The sequence below is a fragment of the Polypterus senegalus genome, chromosome 3 (assembly GCF_016835505.1).
Source record: "Polypterus senegalus isolate Bchr_013 chromosome 3, ASM1683550v1, whole genome shotgun sequence".
NCBI classification, from domain to species: domain Eukaryota; kingdom Metazoa; phylum Chordata; class Cladistia; order Polypteriformes; family Polypteridae; genus Polypterus; species Polypterus senegalus.
In genome coordinates, this window is record NC_053156.1 from 298,204,515 (window position 1) to 298,215,633 (window position 11,119).

The 11,119-nt window shown below is 40.9% G+C and overlaps 1 protein-coding gene across 3 annotated transcripts in view; it reads right to left on the bottom strand.

Annotated features, from left to right (window-relative positions):
* Positions 1 to 1,950, bottom strand: part of snx17 (sorting nexin 17) — a 217,622-nt gene extending 215,672 nt beyond the window's left edge. For all 3 annotated transcript variants that reach the window (XM_039749489.1, XM_039749487.1, XM_039749486.1), the window contains exon 1: positions 1,581 to 1,950. In XM_039749489.1, the coding sequence (XP_039605423.1) occupies positions 1,581 to 1,640 (60 nt within the window). In that variant the 5' untranslated portion in view covers positions 1,641 to 1,950. The remainder of the gene's footprint in view (positions 1 to 1,580) is intronic.
* Positions 1,951 to 11,119: the final 9,169 nt, after the last annotated feature.

The following is an 11,119-nucleotide window of genomic DNA, read 5'->3' on the forward strand; positions in this document are numbered from 1 at the left end:
ACCCTCCCTCATTACACAAATGCACATCACCTGACGTGCTTAAATCCAATAAGCATTCAAGTTAATACAGCTTGGAGTTGGAATATACGCATTAAAAATGATGATATGGTCAAAATACTCACTTGCCTAGTAATTGTGCACACAGTGTATGATGGATGCCCAAATAAAGGCTGGTTTCTGTATTACAACTCCTGATACCAAGGTTGGCAGCCATGAATTGGATTAATCAAACAAAAAAAATATATATATAAATAAAATGTATGGACAAGTACATTTCTTAACATCACTGTCAGAATTTACTGCATATCCCACTTGGATATTGATTTATTTCCATGCACCTTCAAATGAACTACCTTAATATCAAAAGTACCATTCTTAACATCACCATTACCTGTCAGAAATTACTGCGTATCCCACTTCTTCCATTTTACATGTTTTACTGTACACTCCACCAAATATTACATTTGCAATTTCATGTCAAATGTTTTACTACATACCTTCCAGTGCATCCTTTTATGCACTTTTCATCTGTAGGATCACTATGCATCACTTACTTTCCTATATTCTGATTTATCAGGTCTTATATTCCTATTCATCATTTTCCAGTATTTACAGCACGGTCCATTAAAATTATGCACTTTCACTTTGAAGCCTTTTATGATATTATATGCAAGCTTTACTGTATTACAAATGATTTATTTCCATGCACAGCCAGATCTTTTCAACCTTCAAAAGTACTACCTTAATATCAAAATTACTATTCTTAACATCACTGTCACCGGTAAGAATTTACTGCGTATCCCACTTCTTCCATTTTACATATTTTACTGTACACTACTGTATTCTCCACACTTTACCAAATAGTAAATTTGCAATTTTATGCCAAATGTTTTACTACATGCCTTTCAGTGTATCCTTTTATCTATTTTTCATCTGTAGGTTTACTATGCAACACTTAACTTTCCCATATTCTGATTTATCATGTCTTATATTCCTATTCATCATTTTTCAGTATTTACAGCACAGTCCATTAAATTCCACACTTTTACTATGAAGCATTTTATGATGCCAATACATGCAAGCTTTACTGTATTCCAAAAGATTTATTTCCATGCACCTCCAGATCTTTACAACCTTCAAAAGTACTATGTACCTTCACATGACGTACGTTAAATTGCGCTTATACACCAATGTTTAAGTTGCCCTTTGTAAAGTTTATATGTTTTAGCTCACACATCTTCCTATTTATTATTTTTGCATGTGTCAGTCGAGGGTCCGTTTGCCATTGTTTCACCCTTTACACCCTTCGTTCGACTACATGTCCTGCTTTTATCACTGCTTTAATGTGGAAGTGACGGGCCTGTTCTCCTAGTATTTGGCTCAACCGATCACTTTGTGCTGAAACATTTCGATTCTGCTCCTTCGCTTTGTTAAAATATGCCCAGCACCTTGACATGCACACTGGCAGAGCGGCCCCTCAGACGACAACACTGACAAGCCCGTGCTTTGAGCCGCAGCCGGCGCCCACGGTCTAGTGCCACAACCCCGACTCACTGACAGCCCTGCCCGGTGTTACTCACCACATACGTGGATCCGTTCTCGCCGCAACGGACTTCGGTTTCTGGAATTGAGAAATGCATCTTCTTGCGGGCTCCCTCGACTCCGGCACAGGCACTGAAAAACTTAAAGCAGGAGTGCGTTGACAGAAGCACCCAGGAACTTAGCGTCTCCTAGCCCGATAAGCACGGCCCGACAGCATTTGCGTGCACAATGCCCTTCCTGGTAGCACAGTGTCGGCTGACTTAGACTCGAAGGAACCAAAACCTCGCCCTCAAATAAAGTTCAGATGCTCGAAACTTTGCCTGGTATCCCCTCTGCCGCCATGTCACAATCAGCAGAACACACCACTGAAGGAAAGTGGTAGGTATGCGAAAAAAGACGTGCAGAAGAAGGGAGAGAGAAAAGAGCAAACGATCCGGAGGGGGTGAGGGGATTTTAGAAGGAAAACGCGACCCGATTGTGTCTGCAAAATGTCGATTTATTGTTGAAATCATACAGAAATTGTTATAGTATTGTTTATATCATAATTATTTTACGTTTTCACAAACAGGTATTTTTAAAAAAATCTATTTACCTAAATAAATATATGTTTCCCCCATGTTAGCGCATATGGTACATTCCACAAATATACCTTGAGATGAAGTGAGGCGCAAAAGAAGAAGAAGCGCGGCGTGAGTCGCACTATAGGAAGCTTCTGGTGGGTAATTCAAATGGAAATGTCCCTTTCACATGTACACTGTTTATTGATATTAGTACTTTATATCGTTGAAATCTTGCTATAGCACAATGAACAAAAAAAAGTGTTACGTAAAATAATCGATAACAGTTGATACGTTTACCGGACTGCTCAGGGTTAGTGAGGCAGTGAGGAAACGGGTTGAAAGCAGGGTTGGGGTAACAGACCAGATCCCACTTAGATCCTGCACCAGGGAACGTCTTGAAGTCCTTACCTCTTTGATCTGCTTATGGATGTGTTGAATTATGGGATAAAAGACCAATCCCCGTTGATGCAAGCTTTTTACTGATGGGATTGTGTTGTGCAGCACCAGAAGAGAAGGAAGTGGAGAGGAAGTTGGAAGAATGGAGAAGGGCTTCGGAAGGTAGAGGATTGAAGACAAACAGGAAGAAGAAGACAGAATATATGAGGTTTAATGACAGAAGATATCCTGCAGGAAGAGCTGTTGAAAAGAGCGGTTAATTTGAAATATCTACAATCAGTGGTAGCCCAAGATGGAAAACAAGATGCTGAGATAACCCACAGAGTGCAGTGTGGATGGAACAACTGGAAGAAGGTATCAGGAGTGTTTTGTGGTCAAAGAATTAAGGTGAAGGTTAAAGGTAAGGTTTTTAAGACAGTGGTAAGACCCGCACTGATGTATGAAGCTTAGACATGAGCAGTCAAGGGAGCGCGGGAGAAGTTGAATGTGGTAGAAATGAGAATGTGGAGATGGATGTGTGGAGTTACAAAAAAGGACAGAATAAGAAATGTGACAATCTCAGGTACAACAAAAGTGGAAGAGATATCTAAGAAAGTACAAGAAAGTAGGCTGAAGTGGTCCATGATGAGGATGCACCCATAAATATGTAGGATAAAGAGTAATGGGAGGTGGAAGGATAAAAGAAAAGACGATCTGAAGGGAAAGGGCTTTACTGGCGAGGCGATGCAGGACCAGGCTGTTGGGAGAAAGTTAATTAAACATATTAACCCAACAGAGAAGTGTGAAAAGATGAAGAAGAAGAAGACTACCAGACTACTCGGATCATTTTAAGGCACGGATAGTGAAGGATACTTTATACTGTTGTGGTGTTACTTGGGGTCATTGAGTGTTTTAGGTCTTTTAAGCATCAGACACTTTTGTCCAGGTGACCCTTTTCAGTGGCGTAGCCAGCCTCCCAGGTCAGGGTGGGTCTTTTTTTTTTTTGCCAAAAAACTGGATTTTTTTTTTTTTTAATTAGATCACCATTTTATTCTTCTCTTTATATATGCATACTGTATATAAAATCCATCGTCTGTCTGTCTGTCCACTTTTCACGAGAGAACTACTTAACGGATTTATATCAGGTTTTTTTCTATAATTTGCTTGAACATTCCAGTTTATTTTGCGACTTCTCTCATCATGCCAAGTATCATAGTTCGCTTGCGGTACCGCTTTATTTGCGCAAATCCGAGAGAGATGCAGAGCACTAAGGGGACGGGGCGGGGCCCTCCTCACTTACACTCCAGCCTTGGAGCGTACCTTACCTCCGCTTAACTGGTGAACGAGAGAACGACTTCACGGATTTAGTTCAGGTTTTTTCTATAATTTGCTTGTACATTCCAGTTGATTTTGCAACTTCTCTTGTCATGCTAAGAATCATAGTTCGCTTACAGGAGCAATATATTCGCACTAATCCGGGACAAAGGCTGTGGGCCAAGGTGAGGAGTAAGCGTGACATCAGGAGTAGGGAGCCAGGCAGGACCCTCCTCACTCACACGCCAGCCTCTGTCTGAGTCCGTCTAATTCTACGTTTTGGAGTGTACCTCGTCTCCGCTTAGCTAGCGATACCTGTTTGTCTATTGATTTTTAAAGTTTGTCCGGTTTTACTACTACGCGAGCGGAGCCATGGGGGACAGCTAGTTTTCAATATATGTTACAAATTTCCCTGGCATAAGGGTTTCAGTAAACTGGGATACAAGATAGACGTATTGAAATAGTGACATTTATCATTCAGTGAATAGCTTTGTTGCTCATTCTAATTCTTAAAACAGTATGAAATTAGTTTTAGTTTCAAAGCAAAATGAAGCCAATGGTTTTGTTTATAACTGAACTACATGAATAAATAAATCTTGTAAAGCAGAACACAATATTTGATAATACTATATATTAATACTTGTGGTGGGCTAGGACCCTGCCTGGAGTTTGTTTTCTGCTTTGCATCCTGTGTTGGCTGGGATTGGCTCTGGCAGACCCCCGTGACCCTGTAGTTAGGATATAGCGGGTTGGATAATGGATGGATGGATGGATAGTTATCATGAAATGCTACATCAGCATTTTATTCAGTTTCAATAATGTACTTTTATTTTGACTTTATTTAAAAGTTACCTTATTTATATTACATAGTGGAGCTTTCCAGGATGGCACATTTCAAGATACTTTATTATTTATTTCAAAAGGCCCCTTTTAACCTGGTTTTGCCATCTGTCAATCAATATTTTATATACATTGATGCACTATTTCAAAATTTAATGACTCATTTATATATATATATATTTATATATTTATATACTGTATATATATATATATATATATAAATGCTATATATACAGTTGTGCTTGAAAGTTTGTGAATCCTTTAGAATTTTCTATATTTCTGCATAAATATGACATAAAACATCATCAGATTGTCACTGAAGTCCTAAAAGTAGATAAAGAGAAACCAGTTAAACAAATGAGACAAAAATATTATACTTGGTCATTTATTTATTGAAGAAAATGATCAAATATTACATATTTGTGAGTGGCAAAAGTACGTGAACCTCATGGATGATCAGTTAGTTTGAAGGTGAAATTCGAGTCCAGTGTTTTCAATCAATGGGATGCCAATCAGGTGTGAGTGGGCACCCTGTGTTATTTCAAGAACAGGATCTATCAAAGTCTGCTCTTCACCACACATGTTTGTGGAAGTGTATCATGGCACCAACAAAGGAGATTTCTGAGGACCTCACAAAAAGAGTTGGTGATGTTCATCAGGCTGGAAAAGGTTACCAAACCATCACTAAAGAGTTTGGACTCCACCAATCCGCAGTCAGACAGATTGTGTACAAATGGAGGAAATTCAAAACCATTGTTACCCTCCCCAGGAGTGGTCGACTAACAAAGATCACTTCAAGAGCAAGGCGTGTAATAGTCGGCGAGGTCACAAAGGACCCCAGGGTAACGTCTAAGCAACTGAAGGCCTCTCTCACATTGGCTAATGTCCATGTTCATGAGTCCACCATCAGGAGAACACTGAACAACAATGGTGTGCATGGCAGGGTTGCAAGGAGAAAGCCACTGCTCTCCAAAAAAAACATTGCTGCTTGTCTGCAGTTTGCTAAAGATCACGTGGACAAACCAGAAGGCTATTGGAAGAATGTTTTGTGGACGGATGAGACCAAAATAGAACTTTTTGGTTTTAATGAAAAGCATTATGTTTGGAGAAAGGAAAACACTGCATTCCAGCATAAGAACCTTATCCCATCTGAGAAACATGGTGGTGGTAGTATCATGGCTTGGGCCTGTTTATCTGCATCTGGGCCCAGACGGCTGGCCTCCATTGATGGAACAATGAATTCTGAATTATATCAGAGAATTCTAAAGGAAAATGTCAGAACATCTGTCTATGAAGTGAATCTCAAGAGAAGACAACGACCCTAAGCACACAAGTCGATCCACCAAAGAACAGTTAAAGAAGAATAAAGTGAATGTTCTGGAATGGCCAAATCAAAGTCCTGACCTTAATCCAATCGAAATGTTGTGGAAGGACCTGAAGCGAGCAGTTCATGTGAGGAAACCCACCAACATCCCAGAGTTGAAGCTGTTCTGTACGGAGGAATGGGCTAAAATTCCTCCAAGCCGGTGTGCAGGAATGATCAGAAGTTACCGGAAACGTTTAGTTGCAGTTATTGGGGGGTCACACCAGATACTGAAAGCAAAGGTTCACATACTTTTGCCACTCACAAATATGTAATATTCGATCATTTTCCTTAATAAATAAATGACCAAGTATAATATTGTTGTCTCATTTGTTTAACTGGTTTCTCTTTATCTACTTTTAGGACTTGAGTGAAAATCTGATGATGTTTTAGGTCATATTTATGCAGAAATATAGAAAATTCTACAAGGGACTCGCAGTCAGATCTTATCAGCTGACAGAATCACAACCAGTACTGTCCTCATGAGATCCGTTAGATTGAATGGGCAGTATCCGTACACTGCCATCTTCAGGTCTCTCCATATGTGTTTGTGGGGTTTAAGTCTGGGTTTTAGCTGGGCCACTCAAGGCCAGTCAGGTGACCAGTCTTGAAGCCATTCCAGCATTGTCTTAGCTGTATGCTTTGGGTCATTGTTGTGCTGAAAGGTGAGCCATCTCCACAGTCTTTTTTTTCTTCATGGACCTCTCCATATTTGGCTGCATTCTTTCATCCTTCAAATTTTCAGTGTCCCTGCTGCTAAGAAGTACCCCATAACATGATGCTGCCACCATAGGGATGGAATTAGGCAGGTAATCAGCAGTGCTTGTTTCTTTCCCGGTTTTCTGTGGTGGCGACCTGTGCCACCACCACCTAATCAAAGCACTTTGATGTTCCTACATTGATGGATTAAAAGCCAGAAGTCCACATGACCGTCATCATCAAGTCCTTCCATGAGAACCCTGAATACAAAGAGGACTGTTTCATTTCTGTTAGGTAGAATGTCCAGAGAGGACTGGGTTGTCTCATGGCCTGGAACCCCTGCAGATTTTTTTTTTTTCTCCAGCCGCCTGGAGGTGTTTTTTTTTTTTTTCTGTCCTCCCTGGCCATCAGACCTTACTCTTATTCTATGTTAATTAGTGTTGTCTTATTTTAATTCTTTGTCTTTTTATTTCTCTTTTCTTCATCCTGTAAAGCACTTTGAGCCACATTATTTGTATGAAAATGTGCTATAGAAATAAATGTTGTTTTTGGCCAGATGTAGTACTTGGAGTTCTGCCCAAAGAGTTCAATGTTTGTTCTGGTAGCAATGAAAGCTTTAGAAATTATTTTTCCTCTTGCCCTGATCTATACATCATCACAGATTGATCATGGCAGTCTACAGAAAGTTCCTTGGACTTTATGACATAGTTTTTGTCCTGACATGGAGTGTGACTTTTGGGACCTTATAGTCATGCGTACCTATCTAAATGATGTTCAGTCAATTCAGTTTGCTACAGGTGGGCTCAAGTCAAATCCTGGACACGTCCTAAGGAGAATTAAAGCAAACGGGATGGAGAGATATCTAAGAAAGTACAAAAAAGGAGGCTGAAGTGGTATCGACCCGTGATGAGGAGAGACAATGAATATGTAAGCAAAAAAGGGATGGGAACGGAAGTACAGGGGAAGAGAAAACGAGGGAGGTGGATGGATAAGGTAAAATTAGGTCAGACCCCAATTTGATGCATCAGAGCAAAGGGTCCGAATACTGCTAGGAATGTCAGACTTTAGTTTTTGACAGTCAGTCATTATCCAACCTGCTGTATCCTAACTACAGGGTCACGTGGGTCTGCTGGAGCCAATCCCAGCCAACACAGGGTGCAAGGCAGGAAAAAACTCCGGGCAGGGGTACTACCACTGCGCTGCCCGATTTCAGTTTTTGAAATCTATCTATCTATCATATAGTGCCCTTCTTATCTATCTGTGTATTTATCTATTATATAGTGCTTTTCACATCTATCTATATCTATCTATCCTGCCTACTATACTAAGCTTAAACTCATCCATCTATCTATCTATCTATCTATCTATCTATCTATCTATCTATCTATCTATCTATCTATCTATCTATCTATCCTGCCTACTATACTAAGCTTAAACTCATCTATCTATCTATCTATCTATCTATTGTAAGTGATATCCGTGAAGGACAGACATCCTGGCCAGGAATGGGGCATGATTTCTTGCCCAGCCAGAAGACCGTAATTGATGGACTGACCGACAATGCATGTCAGGAGCAATTCCTTTTGCCCCACACAGTAGGTGACAGTGTTCCTCAAGACTGAACCCAATTAGGACACCTAAAGGATGGCTTGGGAATTGCAGTCCAGAAAGCAGTTCTATTGGGATCTTTGGGTGCCGCCAGAGGGCGCTGCCAGGGGAGGCCTGTCCTGGTTTCTACACAATCCAGAGGTGCTCTGGATGGCCTGTTGTATGACACCACAAACAGTTCCTGGTTTCTAGTTCAAAACAAGCCAACATTCAACTGGAGGAGGAAGGAGGAAGAAGAATCTGTTTGTTTTTTGAGTATTTTGACTGGTGCTTGTGTTGAAAAGTGTTGGTGAAAAATAAAAAATCTTTTATTTGCACCCAGAATTGGGTGATCTAGTATCTGAGGTTTGGGGCTCAGTAATGCCCCTTGTAGTTACAAGTCTTTCTGATCTATCTATCTATCTATCTATCTATCTATCTATCTATCTATCTATCTATCTATCTATCTATCTATCTATCTATCTATCTATTATATAGTGCCTTTCACACCTATCTATCTATCTGTTATGTAGTGCCTTTTCTATCTATTTATCTGTCTATCTATTATATAGTGCCTTTCACTTTGTCTGTCTAAGGGTTAAGTTAGACCACTTTGGAGCAATATGTCCAGAGTCTTTCTCTGTTGATGGATTTCAAAAAAGCCAAAAACAAATCCACTATGATCCAATGTTGCATAATAATATAATGTGAAAATATCTAAGGGGGTGAATACATTTTGTAGGTGTTTTGTATTATCCTGGTAATCGTCCTTTTTTCTTACCCATATTGCTCTCTGAGGTGGTAGGGGAGACTCCTTTTAGTCTGGTGGAGTTTTTCTGTGCCTTTTTTTTTTGTCAAACACAATGGTTGTATCGTTGTACTGCTCACATGACTCTATGTTTCATTGTAGTGTATTGTTTGTTACTGTATGTGTTTTGTTCTCTTGCATAATATTAAAAACAAAACCTCAAAAGGTTATGAAGAGGAATACAAAGTAGATGGTAAAAAAAATCTGCCTTCCCTCTGCTGCATTCAGAAAACACGTCGCCCTGCTGTGGGTCACAGTGCTTCAGGCAGGAGGATCTTCTTGCACCCCACCAGTTCACCCACTTCCTTAAAAACAAACACAATTCTGTAAGTAATAACAAGAAAGCTGCAAATGAGCTTGGAACAAACCCCTCTGTGATTTCTTTGCTCTCTTGTTCCATTATATGGTGTCAGGAAGCTGAAGGAATAGCAGGAATGGCCGTCCCCACCCAGACTTACTCATACTGACCTAGTCAGAGTCACCAAATATTAGTTCTGTAATTTAGCAGATGACTTTATACAAGGTGGCTCACACAAACAGAATACAATCCAATAATTTACTTTTTTTTCATTTTTTAATATGCATCACAGACAAGTTAGGTTATTTGCGTAGGGTGACTTTGTGAGTCGGAGATAAGGCTGAAATCAGCAGGTTGACATCTAAATTAGCAAGTTGAGAGCTGTTGCTGGCAAGAAGCCCTCGGGGCCCGATTCCTCTGCATTTCATGCCCTCGTGAAGACGCTGGCCTTTAGAGTCAGACATCAACGTCTTACATGTCATGATCTGGGAGTTCAAAACACAAGAAAGTTCCCAAAATGTGCCTAAAGCACTTCCAAAAAATCCCACTCGAAGGGGATCAGATGAGAAAGAAATGGAAGACACGTCATACGTTTTCAACTTTTCCATCGGTGCCTCCTACAGAGCCGCCTGTCCGGGCCAGTTCAGTGAAGGGGATGCCATCAAAAGCTTCCCTTTTCTGGTTTTGTTTTTTCTTGCGTCTGGGATGTTTGAACAGCTGCACTAAATGTTTCTTTTCTCAACGGCTCGGGAATATTTTTTAGACGCTCAGTGCTTTTTTTCCTACATTCTTTGAGGTTTGCAACTTTTACTTTTCTGCTTTGAACGCAGTAGCCCCCATAATTCCCTTTACAGTTGCTGTGAGACACACACGCACACCACCGGCATAAAACAGCTGAGTCCGCTGGAATGAATGCTGGAATTGTCTTTCAGACTGGAAATATTCACTCAAAATCTCAACCGGGGGTTCAGATTCATGTTTAAGGTCGCTTTTGCTCCTTTTGATGTTGCGTAAGTGAAACAAGATGAGAGACGTAAACCAGCCTGGTAACCCCCTGTAACCACCAGGGGGCAACTCTGAGCACCAAACCACAGACACAGTAATGCCCAACACGATTTTGAGTTTAAATACAAGATATTTATTAAACCAGATCACCCGTCAGCAATCAAATACACAACGCTGTCATTTTCTTCCTCCTTCCTTCCTCCAAGAGTGTTGCCTGCTGCCTCCCGACTCTGACTCCTGGATCTGACATGGTGGGCTCCTTTTCAAGCCCGGACCCTGGAATGCTTACGGTGCCCCAGTGTGTCCTCTGAGAAGCACTTCCGGGTGATATGTAAAGCAGTAAGGTCCTCCCTCCCGACAGGACCCTCTACTGGCATGCAGGGATCCCAGACTCTTAACACCCAGGCTCCAAAATGGGATGCCACAAGAGGACCCCTGCCACCTGCCATTTGGGGGATGAAACTACTCCTGGCCTCTGGATTCCACTGGTCCATCGATTATATTCCCCTGGCTAGTACAAAGTCCTTTCCTCATCTAGCTGGCAGAAATGATCCTCCAACCCGGATGGTATGCCCATCTGTCCTCTTGGGCAATTACGCCCGTATAAATGAATTGCAAGCAAAATGAAAAATGTGTAAAGATTGTGGAGGTGTCTTTAAAGACTTGAGTTCCAGATTGAACTGACAAAAGAGGGTGGAGCTTCCTGTTTATCAGTCCTTCTGGCAGAA